Here is a 23,379-nt window from a genome sequence, read left to right on the forward strand (position 1 = left end):
TAGTAATGTGAAAGTCCTTTAGTGGTCTCTCTGCACTGGAAGACTTTTGCCATTGAACACTTGAGACAGTTAGGAGGATGAAATAGATGTGTATCATTGTTTATTATTTGTATAACAGCAGTATCAACTGAAGTCAGGGCCCAATGTGCTAGGTTCTGTACAAACACACAGTAAGATACAGTCCTTGCCCCAAACAGCGTACAATCTACATAGATAAGGCAAAGGGCAGGAAGGGAAAGAGGCACAGAGAGAGGAAGTGGCTTGCCCAAGGTCATACAGCAAATCAGTGGCAGAGCTGGGAACAGACTCCTTGTCCGTTGAGCCCAGTCCAGGGCCTTTGCCACTAGACCAACTGCCTCCTAATTGTTCAAGGGATGATTTGACCACTGAAGTGTAATCTCTGAGCATCCTGTTAAGAGGACCGGGTTTAGAAGCTGGATTATATGAGGCGTTTACTGCCCTACACCAACAACAAAACACTAGTTGTCATGTTTATTTAGTTTGTTCCAACACTGTGATATTCCTTCTAAGTCTCACGGTCTGACTGGGTCATGCATGGACGCACTGTGCCTGGCTGCGGATCTGAGGCACTATGATAACATAACTCATGGAAACGCCAGTTTCCAAAGGGCTCCAAAGCCTACATATGTGTTCTTGGGCAGTCAGAGCCTTTGCTAGTGGGAGATCTACTCCATGGATCCCTCGCTGCTTCTGACTGTGAGAGCCGAACAGCGGCTGGGAGAAGGTTTGGGAAGGAAAGGAGCTATGTTACTTCATACAGCTCCCAGGAAGACACCTGGGCTGTGGAGCCCATAGGGAAATGGGAGACATCAGAAGACTTAAAAGAAGAGCTTGGACACAGCTTCTAATCCCAAGGCTGTTTCACACCATTCATACATAGCATTTCTTTGAAACCATGCCATGCCACTTAAAATAGTTTGATTAGTTTTTTGCTAGAGGACAGGGTCTCCTTAGACAACTGAAGGGAAATGTTGCAAACTAGTTTTAAATGGCTGTGAACTAAGCAGAGTAGAATCTGTCGAGTTCTTCGCTTCTGTACACACTGGCAACAGATAATCAGTTTCTAAGAGTGCTGCAGCCTTACTTGCTTTCTGGATTGGTGATGCTTCAGTTTATGTCTACATGAAGTTCATTAGTAGAGAGACACTGGCACTGTACAACACTAAGTTGTCTCTTTGAATTACTTTTAGGACATAGAGAGACAGACAGACCTCTATCTCTCTTCAATAACCGGCTAAAATGATGACAAAAAAAGGCAACGTGACAAAAAGCTATACTTGTTTTCCACCTAGTCTGTGTCATTGTGTCATCTGGCGGCGGGCATTATATGATGTATCATCATGAGCAGTGGGCAGTGCGGCGAGTTGTGTAGGAAAGATGTGTACAGACAGTACTATCACTCATGATGCCAAACATCCAGCCCAGTTACTGAAATGGTTAAAACTGGTAGATAGGGACTGGCAGGCATTGGATTAAATAAGAAAATCTGCTGTCCCTAAATCTTCTTCTCTTTTTCGAATCAAATTATGTTGAGGATCTGAAATATTCAGACAAGTTGAGGTTTTTCACTTCCTGGTGGTGGCTGGGAAACAAAGCAAAAGTGCAGAAAGCTTTTAAGAAAGTGTGTTCTCTTAGGATTTTCAGTCTGCTTTTCTAGAGCTAAGAGAGAAAGGTTCAGACTTTTTGTATTGTGTTAATGCCCAGGTGGCATAACCAGGGTCAGGGCCCCACTGAGCTGGGTATTGCACAGATACACAGAAAGGTACAGTGCCTGCCCCTCCCCGAAGCTGGCAATCTTATCCAAGTCGAACCTGAATTTGAGCCTTTTTAGGTTCACTCATTCCTACTGAAGTAGGCATAAAATGCTTGTGTTGAATACAAGTTAAAATCAAGCTGTGATGTCATTCGGGCTGGATTCTGCAAGATGTGGAGGGTCTTCTGCAAGGTGCTGATCTGCCTCTGTGCCCACTGACATCCTTCGGAGCTCAGCACCTTGCAGGATTGGGCCCTTTATTAATACTCTTCCACCCGTTACTAGTAGAGCTACTTAATGTGCAATTCAATCCTTTTGGTTTGTTCAGTTGTGTCAGCATATTGGGGAACCTGATTAAACACAGCTCAATCCTGAAGGAAGAAAGAACTGAAAACCACATAATAAAAAATAACCCCACGCAAATAAATCATAAATGTATTACTGCTTCTTGGAATATTGTTCTATTCATGAGCCTTTCTTCCTTCACCCAGCTCTGTCAGCACCATGCGTAATCAGCGCTACCACATCCACGCCAACCTGTCCTTTGCCATCCTGGTGGCTCAGATCCTGCTTCTCATCAGCTTTCAATTCAGCCCTGGAATGGTAAGTATTGAAAAGCACGTTTTGCCTTTTTTATTTATTTATTTTGTTGGCAAGTCATCTCCATGGAAGTAAATACAGCATGCCAAGTGCAAGATAGTGTGTATTACAACCTTTCTCTTATTTTAGACACACATCTATGCCAAAAATCCCAACCCACAGCACAAGACAAAGCAAGTTAAAGGCTTTTATACCCCCAAAACTGTTTTATCGCTGCATCCGTCCGTGCTTGGCATTTGCAAAATAAAAACAGAGATGCTGATCGTCAAATGTATGAAACTATTTCTATTCTGTTCCATTCTACCTAGATTCTCATACTCCCCATATCACCATAATGTCCAAACACCTTAGTGCATTAAGTGATCTAACTAACAGCTGTCATGTTTGGTTCATCCTTTCTCTCCTCTTCTCCCCAGGGAGGAAATTGCATGTGCTGTAGCATTTTTTGTAGGTAGGATTTTTCCCCAGTATGTGCATGTTGCACTATGTTCACATTAGACAAGGACAATTTTTGAAGAAGGGCCTCTTGCACTTTGAGTGGAAGGAGGTGAGGTTTCTGGTGGTCCTAGTTCCTTTGGCAGTTAAGTTCTTCAGTCTTGGACTAGCTCCTGAGAAAGCTCTGTCTCCTGCAAAGATGAACTTTACTTGTGTCGCAGAAAGTTCTGTTGTGCTGAGGAACAGAATTGTTGACCACAGTCCTTTCCTGGAGTTTTAGATGATTTTTTGGCTGTCATGGCCTTAGGCAATTGAGCGAATTGAAGATAAGGACCAAGACCTTAAACTTGATTCAGTATTCTGTGGGAAGCCAGTGCAGAGAGAGAGGACGGGTTTGATGTGCTTGGGATAGCCATGCTGCTGAAGAGACGTGCTGCAGGGTTCTGCACTGGCTGGCGTTTCCTAAGGGCTGGTGGCTCCGTTCCCCAGGTATAAGTAGTATTGTCGTTCAGGTGGAAGGTGATGAAGGTGTGCATCACCAAAGCCAGGTCATCATCCACCAATATGGGACAGAGTTTCTTAGCCAGGCAGAGACGGTAGGGAGCATTACTGGAGGGTGCTGCTCTGTGAGAGCACTCCTAGACTATGGACTGAATTGACCAATTGTAGGTGTGTACCTGTTGGCAGGAAGGGACACTTCCCACCTTGCAGTTCTTACAAGACTTTGAAAGCAATGTACTAACTTTTCATTTAAAACTATGGGCCATATTGAACCCTGAGATGCACTGGTCTTCAGTTTATGGACACAATCCTGCAGATGAAAAGTTCCTTGCTCCAAGCAGCTGCAGGATCAGGACTGATACCATTTGTTAGACCAGAATAATAGGGATGTGCCAAGTTACCCACAACAGATGTAATGAGCAAATAGTTCTGGCTTCCCACCAGAGGAAGAACATGTAATTTGTTACCATTGATGTACTGCTGTTTGTTTGTGTGTGTGTGTGTGTGTGTGTGTGTGTGTTTTAAAAAAGCTATTTAAAATTAACACAGGATCCTAAGATGTAAATTCCCTCCTGTGTCAGGAGAAAACAATCATATTTTTAGATAATGTTCCACAGCACTTCAGTTTTTTAATAGAACAAAAGTTGGCTGCTTTGGAGATCAGCTGCTGTACCATACTGCTTCTGACAACCAACATGCAGGTTCTTACTCATCTGTCAGTCTTTCTGTTCTCAGTACAAGCAAATATGAGAGTTGTGTGCTTTTAATTCGGGCAACCAAAAACATAGGTAAATTTGTATTCAAATCAACTGGCATCCTGTGGGCTTCTGGTAAGTTAATAATATCTGACATTTACATAGCAGTTTTCATCTGAGGATCTAAAAGCACCTTGTAAAACTGGGTATCCTTAATTTCATTTTACAGAAGAGTGATCACACAGAGAGGGCAAAAGACTAGTAGAAGATCACCCAGTGAATCAATGGCAGAGCCAAGAATGGCATATAGGGAATCCCAATTTCTAATATCCCACCATCTGGAGGCCCTGGGTTATACTTTTCTCACTAGTGGTCCATGCTGCCCTGCTCCTCACACCACATATGCCAATATGGCCCCGTGTTCCTCATGTCTTGGCACCCCTGCATTGGCTGATGGTGATTTTCAGCAGCAGTGTCATTTGTGGGGCCGTGGCATTTGTCTCTCCACCCATGTGTCAGCCCCTGACATGCACAGCTCAGGGATAAAGGTTGGCATAAAAACATGAAAGAAAAGTAAACAGTTCAACCCCAAACTTCCTATCAGCTGAAACCTCAGCAGGTCCTGAGTGAGCAAGATAAGGTGCAGGAGAGAAAATGACAGTGAATGGTTTAGATGGAAAATAAAATACAGACAGCAGAAAACAGCAACAGTGATACAATCTGAAATAGAAAACAAGGGAAGCCTCACACGAAAATAATGCTCAATAAATCAGGAAGGATGCTAAAACTCCACCGAGAGGACAGTCTTGGGGGAAATAAAATACATATAGGGAATAACACAACATGGACATGGTCTTTCTCTTGCAATTTCTACTGATATGGGGTTTTGAACAAAAGCCCTTTGGCTCCTTGTCCTCACCTGCTCTCCCCACCTAGTCTTTTAAAATGCTAAGAATTCTCAGTTGCCTTTCTGGTGAAGGCTCCTTCTTTTTTGGATGGCTCTTGCCAAAGCTGACCACGTTCACCAGGCTCTTGGCCTCTTATGGTACTGTGGCCCTGTCTGCAAGCATACACGGATGGTTTAATTAAAGCTGTTTAGTTAAGGTGATTCAGTTAAACTGATGCAAACTCCTGTGTAGACACTAATTTCATTTTAAGAGTTCTGTATTTCGATTTAGCTTAAACCTTCTCCAAGTTGACTTGAGCTAAACTGAACTAAGCCTGCTTTAAGCCAGAATTAGAACAGCACTGGTTTAACCAGGGCCGGCTCCAGGCACCAGCCAAGCAAGCTCATGCTTGGGGCAGCAGATTCTATGGGGCGGCATTCCATGGCTGCTTTTGTTTGATTTTGTTTTGTTTTTTGTTTTGTTTGCCGATCCAGCCGCCCTGTAGGGGGCGGTGGTGCGAAGGAGGGGAGCGCCCTGCTGTGAGTGGGCTGCGTGCTCCGTCTGCCCCAGCCAATGCCAGGTCTGTAGGAAGCCCGGCAGGGCAGCCCGCGTCCTTCCCTCCCCGCCGACCGGAGCGGCGTGACAGTCGGGGCCGCGGGGCAAACGCCCCGCTGAAGCTCTGGCCATCCCCCTTCTCTCTCTCCCCCCACTCTCGCTCCCTCCCTCTCCCCCCCACTGCCCGGGGCACGTCTGCAGCTCAGGGAGTCCCCCTGCACCCTGACTCCGGCCGCCCTGAACGTTTTTTTTTTTTCCTGCTTTGCCGCTCCGGCCGCGCTGCAGGTTTTTTTTTGCTTGGGGCAGCAAAAAAGCCAGAGCTGGCCCTGGGTTTAACTGAACTGCTTTAATATCACACCTTAAGTAAATTGGAGCAATTTTGCCTACATACAGTCCCTAAGCCAATGTATGTAACCTCTCTGTGCTTCAGTTTTCCCACCAGTAAAATAAGGATGATTATATGTACATATAATTATAAAGGTCATTAAGAGCTATGGATGAAAAACTCTTCATAAGTATTAACTACATGATTATTATTGTTTTTGTTTGTTGCTGTGTTCGGATGGAAGATCCTCGGTGTTACAATTCATCCTTCTTATTATTCATGTGTCCTTGAAAGCTTTTACTTACTGAGTATTCTGCTGTTACTAATTTTAAAACTGATTACCCTTAATTGCTATTTTAATTGCATGGGCTGGAGGATACTGCACAAAAGAGAGAGAATTTACTCTAGGTGCTGTGGTTTGTTTCATCTTCTCTTTCTGCTAGAGATGAGTCTATCTAGTCAAGGCAAAACAATTCTATAAACCCTATACACACCACCATGCTCCAGGTGTCTCTCACCCTTCAAATCCCAGAAGCTGGGACAGAATATCAGGGGAATCACTCAAAATTGCCCTGTTCTGTTCATTCCTTCTGAAACATCTGGCAGTGGCCACTGTCAGAAGACAGGGTACAGGGATAGATGGACCATTGGTTTGACCCATTTTTATGTTCTTATATTTTCAAATAAAGTGTAGTAACAATTAGGTCGATGTAGCCAAACTCAGTACAGCAGAGGCCTAGGAGTGGCATTATCTCAATAGATCATAGAATATCTGGGTTGGAAGGGACCTCAGGAGGTCATCTAGTCCAACCCCCAGATGATGCAGCAATACCTGAAATTACCACTGCCCTTGGATTTTATTCAGGATCTCTCTAACCCACCGTGGAATCTGGGTGCTTCAGCCTGGATACCAAAGAGAGCTGCATGTAGCCCAGTGTTTGTGCCATTCAGGCAGATCTCAGTTACATTACCTGTCCATTTGCCATTTCTACTACATTCATTTTGTAGGGTGAGCACAAATGTAGTCAATTCCATTATAACCATAAAACAGAGGAACTCTTTCCTTTAAATGTATTTAGCTCCTTATAGAAAATTTAATCCCTAAGACTTAAACAATAGGGATAAACTGGCATTATATGTTGTACAGCTCTCAGTACAGAATTAATCCTGAAGTCACCTGGGCCGTTTTCTTAGAGAGAGTAGCTTCTGCACATACCATATTTTCCCCTACTGACAGGCACATCAAGCACCTTTGCCATCCAAACAGTGGCAGCCAGAGTGGATTTAAAAAAAAAATTAAAAAATTATGTTTTCACATGCTACAAAACAAAACAAAAAGCCAGCGGCATCCAGAGACCTGCATGTTTGTGGGGGGGAATCACATGTATTTACACAAAATAAAATGAAGTCTACAGTGACCTAGAGGCAGTAAATAGCCTTATGTTTTATTGGCAAAACCCAGTGTGTATCAGCAATCGTTTGAAGTGCTGCAGTTGGCATATTGAGCTGTTGTTCACTCTGTGATCCTCTGAGCACTATTGAACCATAGACACAGGACAGAAAGGATAAAGTAACTCCACAAGATGAGGAAAAAACAGCTACCTTTACTTAGGCTACAGTCCTACGGGTATCTACCTAAACTGAAGTTCAAATGATGAGTGCAGCAGTATATAAACAGCACATTTTCATGGTGGGTTTGTTTGTTTTTTTGGTACTGTAACAAAACTGCCACTCCAGCGAGAGGCACCAAGATAAGTTGGATTCAGACAATTTGCCCAAACGAACCTGGATTCATACTGAATCCATGGATTGCATCAATCTTAATTTCCTTTGCTTCCACGTTGGCTTTGCTTCGCTCAGCCACTTTCTGTTTCTGATACATCTGGTTGGCTGGGCAGCAAATGGACAGCTCACATTTTACAGATCTAGCCTCTATTGTAGGTTGGTTTTCTGTTGCATTTTTTTTTTTAGGAGGGGGCACCTTTCTTATGTAAATCAGATAGAATTTAAATGGACTCCATGTTATTGTTTGGCCTCTGATATTATGATGAACTTAACCAGGATATTTTTCTTAGGTTTCATCAATGAAGAGATCCAGTTGTGGTCCAATGTCACCAAAACATTTCAAAATTCCTTATGTATTAGTGTTGTTTGTTTGTACACTGATTTGGGCGTTGTGAAAGAATAGTGGGTCAGACACTGATCTCACATCAGTTAAATTCAAAGTTATTTTGTTGCAGTAAGTGGAGTTTTTATGGATTTGTTACTGGTCTATCAGAAAAACAGGAACTATGTCCCTGCTTCAGTTTAGAACCTCGAGCATGCAGCTCAGATAGGGCTGGGAGAGTTCAACTCTCATTACATTACCAAGTCTCTAAACACCCCCAAAAAGCGTGAAATGCCAGGACATGGCAGCTAAGCTAGTACAACAAAGGGAGCTGCTAATTTACATTTGAAAGTAGTGGAGGCACCAGACTGGTTCCCATTGGCAACGTTATTTTTGCACATAGACATCCAGGGAATTGAAGCATTACTGTGGGCTTTGCCCAGGTGAAGGAAGGATGCTAGGAAAGAAAATAACTGCTCTTTTCTCTTCTCACTTAACTGGATTGTAAACTAGCAAAGGCCCCTGTGAAATGCAGTAGGTGTCTAAAAAGCTTTTTGAGTAATATTGTCAAAGCAAAGCAATCCAGACATCATCAGTATGTTGGAAAAGATGCAATATTGAGATGTATCTGGGATTCATTCCAAGGAGGCCTAAAATATACCTTAACCTAAAGCAGACTAAACAAGTGTGTCTTGCAGTAAATCATCTGCAACTAGCAGTGGAAGAGCAGTGTGCTGTGTGCATACATGGGGAGTGGGGAAGAGCATAGGATTAGGTGTTGCTGTTTTTATAAGACAGGCAGTTATGGGATTTGGCAGAAAATGTATCTCTTTGAGGAATAATCAGCGATAACAGTTACGGTGTCAGCCCCTTAGGGGAAGTTGACAATTAAAGCCCATGCTTATATTTCCTGTATTCTGTATGAAGCTCATGAACATTGTCTAATTGAGCTGAATATGACCTAAGAAGAACGTTTCTAGTTCAGCTACATACTCCTAGCGGGCATTCCTCTCTTTATCAAGAATTCATTTGTTTATCTTCAAAGCATTTTATAGATAAAACTGAAATTACTATTTCTCCTTACCTAAGTTGGACTCCCCTACTTTCTGGATGCCATGTTGGCCAGTGAGACTATTACTGTGTTCACCCGGGCTCTTAACATTATATTATTCACAAAGACGCAGCCTCCCCTGGATCCTTCTCTAAGGTCATCACTTTTCCTTTTCCCAGAATTTTTCTGGCTCACGGTGTCTGAAAGAACTCAGTAGACATGCCTCCCAGTCCTATGCTCTAACCACTAGACCCATTTCTGGCAAATATGGCTTTGTACATTGGGCACTGTAACTTACCCTGGGAAATGGATGCTATTGGACGGGCAAGTGTGTAATACTAGCTTGATGACTACCATAAGGCAATTATAACTCATGACCTAACTATGGCTCATTATAAGCCAATTTGGACACTTTTTAACATGTAATGTAGTGAATGGAGAGTCTTGTGGACTTGCTGAATGGCTAATGGGAAAGACACAATTGGAAATACAATACGTTTGAGTCCAAATGTCCTATTTTAAATATGAGGAACAGCAGACTAAGGAGGGACTCACTGGCAAGATAAAGTTAGAAACTAAGGCCCAGAGTTTTAAAGGTATTTAGGCCTTGCTGTGCTTAGCATTGCAAAGCCTAACTGATTTAGGACAGTCAGTGAGATTTGGGGTCCTAAGTGCCTACATCACTTTTGAAAATAAAACTTAGGCTCCTAACCTGGTTAGGTGTTGCAATGCTGAGCACAGCAAAACACCTAAATAGCTTTTAAAAACCTGGGCCTGAGATAAATCTGACACTTTGTTGAGATATCTCCTGAAAGCCACATGCACTGACTTTCACTAAACCCTTGGAGAAATTCAGCTTCTCCTTCTCCTACCACAAGTCATGTCACCCCTTGCTTCCAAATCTCCTATTTATCTCATATTCAGTTGTCTCTAGAACTACCTCACCAAGGGGGTTGATGCTGCACCCTTGAATGCCTCTAACTCTCATTGACTTCAGTGGGAGTGGTTGGTATGCCGGGGGCGGGGGGGGGGGGGGGGCACAGAAACAGGCATCTGGTTTGGTTCTCTTCAGCCCATCTGATACAAATGGGTTTGTCAACTAGTTTTTCTAATTACAGACTGGGCTCCTTAGAGATGTCACTTTGAAGCTCTCTCTCTTGTGTTTTATTATTTTTCTTTACTATCCTTTTACTCTAGTGTGGTTTTTTGTATAGTGTGAAAACATAAAAAACCCAAACTGATTATGGGAAAAATTCACTAAGATTTTTGACAAATTATTTTTTTTTGCTTCATATGGTAGGTGCCTTGCAAAATCTTGGCCATTCTCCTTCATTTCTTCTTCCTGAGTGCTTTTGCTTGGATGCTGGTGGAAGGATTTCATCTCTACAGCATGGTGATCAAAGTGTTTGGGTCAGAAGAGAGCAAGCATTTATACTACTATGGGATTGGATGGGGTAAGTGTTTAATAACAATCTCCTCCTCATCTTTTTTTAAACCTGCAATAAGAGCTCATATATGAATCCTGGCCACCAAATTTATATAGTGTAGATAAAGCTGAACTTTGGGACAGCATTAAAATCACATTGTACCATGTTATTTATCTGATGTGCCGTCTCTCATATTAAAAGTGTCTCTGAAATAGACAAAAGAAGGAAGCAGCTGTAACAGTGATCAGTCTGTTTTGCAAATAGCAGGTCTGTTAGGTAGGAAGATGCATCACTTTTCTGACCATACTTTGAAGTATATAGATCCTAATCCAAATCCCATAGAAGCAAATGGAATCAATTCCTTTGACTTCTCTGTGAGCTGGATCTGATTCTTAGTCATAAAGCCAATAACGGACTAAGTGGGGCTCTTGCAATACCCATGTGTTCTATTCTGGTTACTCATTTTGTGACATTGGGAACATCACCTTTTACCCCCCTATTTCCCCACCTGTGAAATGGATATAACAGTTCAGGAGATTTCATTAGCTGATGATTGTAATACACTTTGACATCCTTATGTGAAAGGTGCTACATAAGAACCCAGATTTAAGACTAAAAATGTGATCGTAGGATTCAGGAATATTGAACAGGTCAATTCACTACTTTTCAAATGCAGGATCCAAAATATGAGCTGCACGCATGGCAAAGTGAATAAAAACAGCCCACTACGCCTATCTTATTCAAAACTCTTCACACAAGACAAAAGATATCTTGCTCTCATTGTTTTGGAGACATGTGAATGATGCTTGGCAAAGCTCCACAATTAGAAGAAGAAAAGGAAAGTGATATACTGGGACAAAAGGAGGCGTGAGAAAAGATAACAAAGAACAGAATACCTATATCATTATGGATAATTTCAAAAATATTTTAAAATAGGCATTATCTTTTCTCCACTGATTCATTTGGAAGCTGACTCAAAACCAATTATAACAATAATACAAACCTACTGCAGTCATAATTGGAATATTTAATACCTATTCCACACTGCAGGCCTTGGCAGTAGCAATGCCATTCATTTACATGTTTCAGCTGCTCCTACTTTACATTTTTTCAGCATGACCTTTTTATTCTGCTCCTCACTTTCTTTTCCTTTTAAAAAAATCTTCTTCTAATGAATTTTCTTCAAAGTGCCTCTGGATACACATTCTTGGGTAACATGGTCTCCATCATATTGGGGGAGCAAACTCTAGATTAATTAGTTAAAACTTCTCCCCACTTTGCCTCTGTGTGAAAGGTTAGATATATCAAATCCATTTATAGCTTTGTCAGTTGCCTTGGAGAAAATCCCAGGGAGAACAGCTGGTGTTTATGGAACATGCCAGCTAATCAGTGACTCTGTTAGATAATGGAAGTCCTTGGAGAAAACAAACACTCTTATTGGTTAACTCTCTTCTTATCATTCTCCAAATGTTCTTTAATTGGCTGCATGAGCCGTGACTCCCACCACCACTTGGTTCCACTGCCGATGGCCAATGAATGTTCCTCACTGGCCAGTCTTCACTGTTGTGTCTGGGTGAAAATAGAAGTCAATTAAAAATTCCAAGCAAAACTGTCAAAGCTTGACTTCTAGTCAATCTTTTGAAAATCGCTTCATTTCGCAAGCGTTCTCAGTGGTGCTACATTGTCTCTTCCCCCCTCTCCCCATGGTTCTATTGACTCACGTAATAATAAATAAACATGGAATCAGTCACCCCAACTGGAACATTGGTTAAAAACAGAACTTCACTGCACATTGGACACTGGATCTAAGCTGACTTTTTCTAGGAGAAATAAACAACAAGAGAGAGACAGAAAGGGAGAAATCTTATTCGTTGCCCTTTTCCTAACTGATCTAAAATGAATTCAACAATCAGGAAAACAAATTCAGATAAGGTTCTTTTTGAGTCTGACTCTGCAGGTGAAATACGAACCCTTGGGATAAGAGCTCTGAGAGAGAGAGAGAGAGGGGGCGGTCTGGTTGAATGCAATCGTGCATTAAGCCATTGACCCTGAATTTCCATTTTCATGCATGTTTGACCTGCTTGTCTAAAGACTTTTTATTGCTGTTACCTTTTCCACTTTATAAATTATAACCATACAAGCCTTTTGCATCTTGAAATTAAACTCACTTTGCTACTTCATCTGGCTGTTAGTGGACTGCCCATATTGTAACTGATTGAGGGAAAAGTCTGCACTCCTCACAGCAGATGTGTTAAACTTGTTGAATTTAATTTAACTTAGGGCTGGGAAGATGTCCCCCACTTCCTCCTACCTCCTCTGGAGATGGTGAGATGCCATCTCTCCATGCCAACGAACTTTCCATGAATTAATGTCACGTACAGACTTATGGAATGCATCCTTCAATCTGATTGGTTTAAATGAGTTGTGTTCCTTAAAGAATGACCAATTTATATGCCTACAATGCCACTCATGCATCTGACAGCTGCTGTTTTCCAAAAAAGTTTTAAAGCTGTCCTACAGTGCTGTCAGCAAAGTCCTGTGAAATATTTTCAGAGAAACCGGAGAACCACCAAGAAAAACTCCCCCATTTCAGAGTGGTAGCCGTGTTAGTCTGTATCAGCAAAAACAACGAGGAGTACTTGTGGCACCTTAGAAACTAACAAATTTATTTGGGCATAAGCTTTCGTGGGCTAAAACCCACTTCATCGGATGCATGCAGTGGAAAATACAGTAGGAAGATGTATATACACAATACACGAAAAGATGGGAGTTGCCTTAGCAAGTGGGGGGTCAGGTCTAACGAGACAATTCAATTAAAGTGCGCTATTTTCAACAGGAGAAAAAATCACTTTTGTAGTTGTAATCATGGTGGCCCATTTCAAACAGTTGACAAGAAGGTGTGAGTAACAGTAGGGGGAAATTAGCATGGTGAAATTAGTTTTTCATTTTTGTAGTGACCCATCCACTCCGAGTCTTTATTCAGGCCTAATTTGATGGTGTCTAGTTTGCAAATTAATTCCAGTTCTGCAGTTTCTCGTTGGAGTCTATTTTTGAAGTTTTTTGTTGAAGAATTGCCACTTTTAAGTCTGTTATTGAGTGTCCAGGGAGGTTGAAGTGTTCTCCGACTAGTTTTTGAATGTTATAATTTTTGACATCTGATTTGTGTCCATTTATTCTTTTGTGTAGAGACTGTCCGGTTTGGCCAATGTACATGGCAGAGGGGCATTGCTGGCACATGATGACATATATCACAGTGGTAGATGTGCAGGTGAACGAGCCCCTGATGGTGTGACTGATGTGGTTAGGTCCTATGATGGTGACCCTTGAATAGATATGTGGACAGAGTTGGCAACAGGGTTTGTTGCAGGGATAGGTTCCTGGGTTCGTGTTTTTGTTGTGTGTTGTGTATTTGCTGGTGAGTATTTGCTTCAGGTTGGGGGGCTGTCTGTAAGCAAGGACTGGCCTGTCTCCCAAGATCTGTGAGAGTGAGGGATCATCCTTCAGGGTAGGTTGTAGATCCTTGATGATGCGCTGGAGAGGTTTTAGTTGGGGGCTGAAGGTGACGGTTAGTGGCGTTCTGTTACTTTCTTTGTTGGGCCTGTCCTGTAGTAGGTGACTTCTGGGGACCCTTCTGGCTCTGTCAATCTGTTTCTTCACTTCAGCAGGTGGGTACTGTAGTTTTAAGAACGCTTGATAGAGTTTCTGTAGGTGTTTGTCGCTGTCTGAGGGATTGGAGCAAATGCGGTTGTATTTTAGAGCTTGGCTGTAGACAATGGATCGTGTGATGTGGTCTGGATGAAAGCTGGAGGCATGTAGGTAAGTATAGCGGTCAGTAGGTTTCCGGTATAGGGTGGTGTTTGTGACCATCGCTTATTTGCACTGTAGTGTCCAGGTAGTGGATCTCTTGTATGGACTGGTCCAGGCTGAGGTTGATGGTGGGGTGGAAATTGTTGAAATCCTGTTGAAATTCCTCAAGGGCCTCTTTTCCATGGGTCCAGATGATGAAGATGTCATCAGTGTAGTGCAGGGACGTTAGGGGATGAGAGCTGAGGAAGAGAGAGAGAGTGTGTGTGTGTGTGTGTGTGTCTTCCTACTGTATTTTCCACTCCATGCATCTGATAAATGTGTTAGTCTCTAAGGTGCCACAAGTACTCCTTGTTGTTTATCCCCCATTTCAGGTTTTACTACAAACTTATACCAGGTTTACTGGGGTTCATAGATCATTTGTGTGAATTTAGGCCTAACCAGAAGAAAGCCTGAGCTAATTTGTGGTTTGGGGTTGAAATCACATGAGATTTGCAGGTTCATATTGTTTCCGTGCAGAAAGGCAGTTTTCGATTGAGATTTTTGAACCCCTAATGTCCGAAATGCCCAAATGGATCGAAATCTAAGAAAATGTTCTTACAAACTGTTGGGAAGTGAAATAGGCAAGTTTCACATGGTTCTTGTTTGAAGAGGCTTTTAAAAAATATCTATTACTATGAAGAATAAGGATATGAATCTCATTCATAGGGGAATTGGCTTACAGCATAAACTTTGATACATTTAATTAACAAACAATTCCTCATTAACTACTGCTTGAAGATACATTTGTCTGTGATCTGTATGTATAAGAATGTAAGTTTAGCCTTTTTTTCCTGCTCCCCTATGCTTAATATTAGCATTTATTATTTGTAAAAGTGGCAGTGGTCTGCCCAGTAATGTACCCAACACAAGGAAAAACATGGTGTCCAAGTCTGCAAACACTTATTGTCAAGCAACGATAACTCACATGAGTGTACCACTGGCTTTAAATATTGCATTGTGCCCCAGATTATTGCAGTGTGACCTGAAATACTGCAATATGAGTGCAATAATTAGCATGTATTTAATAAAAGCAATGTGACCTAACCTATTGCAGTGCATACACAATGACTTCTAAATAAATGCCTTGAGTGGTATTTTGAGTAGAAGTTTGTAGGATTAGGTCCTGGGCCTAGGAGCTTGCAGTGTAACTAGACAGCCAACACAAAATTCACTAGGGAACAAATAGTGGAAGGTTCTATATTAGAACAGGGCCTTTGTGCCTTTTTTTCCTAATGTTGTTGTTCTTGGCAGGTAGCGTGTAAGTCAGACATGTTGGCATGCACTGACTGTCCACAAATCCCCCTGAAGTGTAGCTAAGACTCAGGCAGACAGCAGATAAGAGCGCATCCAACAATGATAAATTCCCTCATGAAAAATTTGCATTGAACATTATTTTTTTTACAGGTAGCTCAGTTTCAAAAATGGGTAGATTTTGACTGCCAAGCCTAGAGTGTTCTGAGACAAGTGAAATCTTCCCAAGGAATGTAAATGTCATTACAAATCAGGCTGCTAGGAAATTGTTTTGTATTGCTTTAGAGAAACCTGAATTTGAATTGGCTGTTGGGTTTTCTTAATCACATTTGACATCATGTCATTGTTGAAAATGTGTCAAAACAGCCCTGAAATAATTTAACTAGTCAGGTGTATCCCAGGTTATTTATCACTTGATGAATACCAGTGGGTACTTTCATAGTCTGTGCTACTACCATTCACTGCCTGTAATCTGGCTCTGCTATCCACTGAGTTGATAATGGATGCTGCTGGTTAATGGACCTCAGCATATATCTTTCTATCTATCGATATAGATACTGTTTTAAATGTTATTAGTGTGTCAGAACTATAGAAACTACAGTAGACTGTAGGAACAATTAGGAGGTTTAATGCCAGAGAAGAAAGGGAATGCTATTGAAGTAACTGCTGCTTGAATTAAGGTGGACATGCTGGGGGAGGTAATATCTTTTATTGGACCAACTTCTGTGTGTGTGTGTGTGTGTATGTATGCGTATATATATATATTATTCACATTGCAGTCTCTCACTTCCATACTAAACATATAGGGCCATCAAAGGGACAGGAGTGATGCGAATGACACCTGGAACTATCAGTTGCTAACCCATATTATTCGCATCTTGACTTTGTATGTGGATGGAAATGTTTAATTACACATCAAGCCAGTCAATACTGCCTTCAATTGCAATGTGGTAATGGTGTTGTATGCTCATGTATTAATGCACATAGAGCTTCAGTTTGAGCTGTTCATGAACATGATGGAGGTACAGTGGGAGGAAATATATAACTGATGAGGGGTTTATACATTTTAATCAAACCCTCTCAGCTCTGGCAAAAGACACTTGGCTCTGAAATAAGCATTTGATAAATCAAGAACTGAACTCTGGTCATACTTGTACTGGAGACATAAAAGCAGAGTCTCAAATGGATCTCTATTAGTCAAAAGAATCACATTGTGTTATTCCCCCCCAACAGCAGCTGCCCTTTCTTTTTCTGACTTCTTAGAAGCTTTCGCTGGTTGATATCTGCTTCCTAGACTTCCATTTGGGAGCAGTGCTATGCTTCTTAGTGAGCAGGACAACTCATTGGTGTGACAGTATAATTTAATACCAGAAAATTTTTCTAAATATTGCAACAGGATTCAAACAAAATACTCATCTCCATGAATATTTACTATAGAAGCCATAAAGGTTTGTCTCTTCATACAAATCTGTGTTCAACTGTAGAAGCATAGCAAATGAGTCAGTGAATCTCTTTTGACCACTGCACTGCAAACTAGTCTGTGGCCTTAAGACATTTGTGTATGTGAATTTCCTGATGCCTGACAGGTGTGGCCAGTTTTTCACCAACTGGAGCATGATACTGACCCAAAATGAATTAAAGCTATTGAAGAGGATGCCTCATCTGAGACCAGTCAAAGCAGGTTGCCCCTGTCTTCATCATTCAGTCTTATCTCACATATGACTAAGACCACCCTTTGCACATTCATAGGTCCTGGAGTGTGCAAAAGGTGGGTCTGATTTTTACAAACCCAAGCAAATAGTCCTTGCATCTGCATTCCCATTGGAGCTCTTGTGTGAGTAAAGTTTTGCAGCATCTGGATTAATGAATTGTTGAAACTAGAGGCAAAATCTGACAGAAGATGGGAACAAGTAAGCTTTGGATTGAATATCAGAAATATCCTACCATATTCTGTGATGGCGGAGAGAAACTACTTCAGTAAAATGAATTCAGCAGAGAGACAAGTTACCAAATGTTCTGAATCATCTGAAGTCTGTGTGTATTATCATCAGTCCAAAAAGTACTCATCATACCTACAGTTGTCAGTAATTCAAAAGATGATGGATTCTAAGAAGATAATACCTTTAAAAATAGCTAGAGTCTGGTTGGAAAAATGTTCTGTTGCCTTGGTGATTCAGGATAACATATAGAGATCAATATATCAAAACTTTCAAAACACCTTCCCCCTCCCACCCATTTGTCAGACATTGATGATATTGGTTGTTGTGTGGGAAGCTACGGCAGTGGAACGTTGTACTTAACCCATTCCCAGCATTGCAGGCAATTTTCTTTTCCCTTAAATTACTATTTAGAATTGAGCGTTTAGTTTCCATCCATTTGAAGGTTGATTATTTGCTGCCACTTGGTTGAGTTAGACCCAGCACCCTTCTCTAAGGCTGGGATAACCCAATGGGAAAAAAAATATCAAATGAAATTAACTCTACTCCTGCTAAACAAATTAGAGAATATACTTTTCCCAGCTAGGCAATAACTTGGTCTTTCCAGGAGCTTGAAATAAATATGCTGCTTCTTTGAATAGTGTCCCTATGGGTGCTCCACGGTAGGTGTATGTGCACCCCTGCACCTCTAATCAGAGATTTTTGGTAGCAGTGTCCGTTGAGCTGGCTATCTAGCACTGCGCAGGCGAATCCCACTCACTTCCTGCTCAACCACCCTCCCAATTAATGAGGTGATTCTAGATCCTACCAAAGTCATCTGGCGGACACCAGACTCCATCGCATCAATCAGCAACAGAGCCAAAAATAAAAATAATAAAAAAAAAATACTACATCCCTTCCAAAGAGGTAGACTTTGTTTCAACATCAGCAACACAAATCCATCATAGGGGATGTGGTTAATGCATGAAGCAAGCAACATAATGCCAAACTGACCCCATAGGATCGGGCTTGGCAAGATGGTGTATTTGTCGGCAACATTACGGTTTAGAGTTACGAATTACCAAATTGTCATGGCCAAATACAATTTCATTAATTATGGGAAACTCAATGCATTTCTGGAAAATTTACTGGAGATACAAAAGGAACAGTTTCAGACCATTCTTAGAGAGGGTCAGTTAATAGCCAGACGGGTGCTAGAGACAGCACTGGATGTAGCTGATACAGCTGCCCATCCGGTCTCCATGACAGTGGTACTGAGGCGGACTTCTTGGCTACACCTTTCTGGATTGCCTAAAGAGCTGCAAAAGACTTCCAGTTTGAAGGGCCCAAACTGTTCGTGGAGAAGACAGATTCTTCTCTCCACATCCTGAAGGATTCCCAGACCACATTATGCTCCCTGGGAATCTACACTGTGAAACAGAAGAGAAGATATAACTCTCAGCCACAGCACAGGTCACAACCTCCTCAATACCCACCATCTCAGCACTGTTACGAGCCACGGTGTAGGAGGACCAGGGCTCAAAAGCAGAAGCGGTCCGCACCCCAGTCCACGACCTCTCAAACCACCTCTGCTAATCACTTTTGACAGGTTGGTTGAAGGCCTGAACAATTACACCTTGCAACATCAGCTGCAACCTACACACCTGTCACGCCCCTTCAGAAGTCACCTGGCCCTACTTCACAGCAGTTGGGAGAATATCACCTCTGACAGATGGGTCCTGGAGATAATTTTGAAGAGTTACGCCATTCAATTAAAGTCCCTCCCCCATTCCATCCCCCTTCCAGGGACCCGGCTCATGAGAACCTACCTAATCAGGAAATATATCATTTGTTATGCCTAGGGGCCATTGAACCAGTCCTGGTGCAACTCAGGAGCAAGGGGTTTTACTCTCATTATTTCCTGATCCCCAACGCAAAGGGAGGTTAGAGGCCCATTCTAGATCCAAGGGCATTAAACAAATATGGGAAGGTGCAGACGTTCAAGATGGTCACACTAGCAGCCATTATATCAGCTCTAGAGCAAGGAGATTGATTTCCATCCCTGAACCTACAAAAAAATCTACTTCCATATCTCAATATAACCATCGTACAGGCGATTTCCTATGGTTTACCTTTGGGGCAGGACCATCAGCAGTACAGACTGCTCCACCCAGGGTATTCTTCAAGGTTCCCTTCATTGTAGCGGTGCACTAACCCTGGTACAGTTCCTGGAGTTTATCAGCACCAACCTTGATGCAGTACAAGCGAGAGCATTCCTCTCGCTACACAGACTCACCACCCTGGGACGGATGCCTCCCTAATAGGCTGGGGAGCTCATCTACATAATCACAAGGTTCAGGGCAAATGGCCTTCCACAGAAGTGACTGTCCATATCACTCTTTTGGAGCTAAGGACTGTCAGGAGTGCCTGTGCACACTTTCTGCCTTTCATCAAGAATACCCACACAAAAGTCATGATGGACTTAATATGACCTGGATGTTTTACATAAATCATCAAGGGGTGCCAGATCTCCCTCCCTCTGCACAGAAGCACTCAATCTTTGGAATTGGTGCATTCGCCCTTTGAGGAACCCTGACTATGGATCTCTTCGCTACTTACCGGAACAAGAAATGTCCTCGTTATGCTGGGGAAACATTCACTGGGAGACGCCCTCATCCTCCCATGGGATAGGGCCCTCTTTTACGCCTTTTCCCAGTTTCCTCTTCTATTCAAGGTCCTGTTGAAAATTCAACGAGACAAAGCGAGAGTTATTCTGATTGCCCCTCCTGGCCATGACAAGTCTGGCTCCCTTACCTGACACAGATGGCAATATGCCCTCCTGTTCCTCTTCGGCCCATTCCTCACCTGTTCTCTCAAAACAATGGGCTGATCCTTCACCCCAACCTGAGGGTACTCCGATTCCAGGCACAATGCTCTGATGAGCTGAAAGACGTGTTGCTACACAGCCAAAAGTTGACCACTCAACATACTAACCCACAAAATGGAAATGATTCCAAGTTTGTTGTCATTCTAAAAACATAGACCCAACTCATCTTCACTCCCTCTGATTTTGCACTACATTTTAGACCTCAAGAGGTCAAAACTCTCACTCAGCTCCCTTAAGGTACATCTCACAGTGAAAATGGCTTTCCACTGCCAGGTAGACAGATATTCAGTGTTTGCTCACCCGCTGATGCGTAGATTCCTTAAGGGCATTGGGAATCTCTTCCCTCATGTGACATCACCCACTCCAACTTGGGACCTTAACCTATTTCTCAGGGCTTTGACTAGACCTTCCTTTGAGTCCATCGCAACTTGCTCTCTCTCACATCTGTCCATGAAGACAGCATTTCTAATCACCAGCACCTCAGCTCGGCACATAGGAGAAATAGTGGCCCTGATGGCAAACCCACCATTCACGGCCTTTTAAAAAGACAAAGTAACTCTAAGACCGTATCCCAAGTTTCTCCCTATTTTCTCTGCACTTTCCATATGAATCAACAGATCCATCTCCCTGTTTTTTAACCCCAACCACATTGTGACAACAGGGAGACAATTCTGCATATGCTAGACGTTAGAAGGACACTAGCATTCTACTTGGACAGGAATGAGGACTTAACGAAATCCCCTAAACTCTTCATTTCATCCACAGAAAGATCCAAAAGCTCTGTGATATCAGCTCAGAGACTATCCAAATGGGTTTCTGGTTGCATTATCACTGTTATCAAGGGCGCAACCTGCTTCTGTCCAGAGTCCATACGCACTCCATGAGGTCCGTTTCTACCTCGGGGATATCTTTAAGGAATGTGACCATCTCAGTAATCTGTTGAGCAACGACTTGGGCCTCTGCCCATACTTTCACAGAACATTATGCAATCACAGAAGATTTGAACCCGGACGCCATCTTTGACTCCACAGTACTCTGTGCAGTAACAGACTCCACTCAGAAGTCCCAGCCTCCAGTGGTGGGTACTGCTCGGGAGCCACCTACAATGGAGCACCCACAGGGACACTACTCGAAGGAGAAGAAGTTACTAACCTTACAATAACGATGGTTCTTCAAGATATGTCCCCCATGGGTGCTCCACAACCCACCCTCCTCCCCTCTACTTCAGAGTTCTCTATAGGGCTCAGCGGTTGAGAAGGAAGTGAGGGGGGTTCGCCTGTGCAGTGCTAGATAGCCTCGAGGCAGACCACAAAGGAGGGAGGGCACATGCAGGGGCTCAACGGACACTGCTACCAAAAATCTCCGATTAGAGGCACACCACAGGGGTGCACATACACCTACAGTGGAGCATCCATAGGGGGACACATCTCCAAGAACCATCGTTACTACACAAGGTGAGTAACTTCCTCTTTCACTTTTGCCTGCTGCTGCTTCTTTCTCTGTAAAGGTCATAGTTAACCCTTTACAATGAAAGAGCAAAAATCTGCCATAGGTTTTCTACAGGACAGACTCATTCCTGGTCCAGATTCAAATCTTCTGTTGCTTTTTTCCTCTACGTCGAAGAAAGTCCAAAAAAGTGGCTTGAAGTTTTATAAGTAGTTTTTCCATTTTAAATTGTATTAGTGTGTCAGAACCATAAAGTGAATAGAAACTACAGAAGAAGAAGTGGGCTGTAGCCCAGGAAAGCTTATGCTCAAATAAATTTGTTAGTCTCTAAGGTGCCACAAGTACTCCTGTTCTTTTTGCGGATACAGACTAACACGGCTGCTACTCAGAAACTACAGTATACTGTAGGAACAGATAGGCGGTTTAATGCCAAAGAAGAGAGGGGACGCTATTGAAGTAACTGCTGCTTGAATTAAGATGGACATGGTAGGGGAGAGGTAATATCTTTTATTGGAGAAAGAGACAAGCTTTCAAGCTTACACCAAACTTTTCTTCGGGTCCTTGACTTAAAGGTTGATCCTATAATCCCTATTTAGAGAAAACTCCTATTGACTTCAAAGTGAGTTTTGTCTGAGTAATGACTGGAGGCTTCTCTGTGCACAGATACCACCGAAATAGGTTGTGACTTAGTGCTAGAGATTGATGAAGTGATTTAGATTAATCACTGACCCAAACTGAAAATGAACTTAAATCGAACCTTGGGATTCCAACATTTGGGATAACTTTTTTCTCTCTCTAGATCTTCATTTTCATGCACTTCTGCATTTCCTTGTCCCAGCTGAGAGTGGAAACAGAAGTGCCATAATACTATGAGACAGATAGTTCACACTCAATTTTCAGCCCAAGAAGTTCAGATACACTTTGGGTGACATCTGGGTGCTTATCTGAACTGAACCAAAAGTCCTGAGGCTGACCCATCCTTGCTTATTCCCCAGAAGTCCAGAGTTTGAGGCTATGTTGCAGTGTGGGCCCATACTCGCTTATTAATATGCAGTGCTGCATAGCATGCGCTGATACTACAGAGGTGTGCATGTTGCGAATGCCATTGCTTAGATGACAGACTCGTGTAGTACAACATCCTGTATCTGATGCTGCACTCCCTAATGCAAAGCTCATCACGTCCCATCATACATTTGAAAGGTTGGGGTAAGGCTGGTGAACATGTTTATAACATCTCAACTGAGAAAACAAATACTGTATAAAAAAGCATAACTGGCATTTTTACATGGATGATAAATAGTACTAGCACCGCATTAGTACTTTTGCTATTGTGTTCCTAGAATTAACTATTCTGAGATGTTGTCTGACTCTTACAGCTCACCTGCAGTTTTTACTCATAAGCCAAGGATTGAGCAAATACCATTAATATCTTTGTGTACTATATTATCCATAGGAGTGTTCCAGTCCAGATCAAATCTTGTGACCTCATCAGGCTAAATACGTTTGATTCCTACCTTTATAGGATGTCTCAAATGGTTGGTTCTTCAGAGAACAATATGTTTCTTTCATGGTAACAAAATTCTAATTTATTTTAAATGCTAACCTCCACCCCCATCTATCTTTTAATAGCCTGTTACTGCAGAGTAAAGACGAATGCTGCACTGTAGGCTGTAGAC

The 23,379-nt window shown here is 42.3% G+C and overlaps 1 protein-coding gene across 1 annotated transcript in view; it reads left to right on the plus strand.

The window, feature by feature from the left end:
* The window catches only part of ADGRD1 (adhesion G protein-coupled receptor D1), a 251,344-nt gene that overhangs the window by 166,119 nt on the left and 61,846 nt on the right, over positions 1-23,379 (plus strand). Inside the window, exons 17-18 of the mRNA XM_024205752.2 lie at positions 2,266-2,377; positions 10,231-10,384. Of these exons, the coding sequence (XP_024061520.2) occupies positions 2,266-2,377; positions 10,231-10,384 (266 nt within the window). The remainder of the gene's footprint in view (positions 1-2,265; positions 2,378-10,230; positions 10,385-23,379) is intronic.

This window comes from Terrapene carolina, unplaced genomic scaffold (assembly GCF_002925995.2).
Source record: "Terrapene carolina triunguis isolate 2854851 unplaced genomic scaffold, T_m_triunguis-2.0 Scaffold234, whole genome shotgun sequence".
Taxonomy (NCBI): domain Eukaryota; kingdom Metazoa; phylum Chordata; order Testudines; family Emydidae; genus Terrapene; species Terrapene triunguis.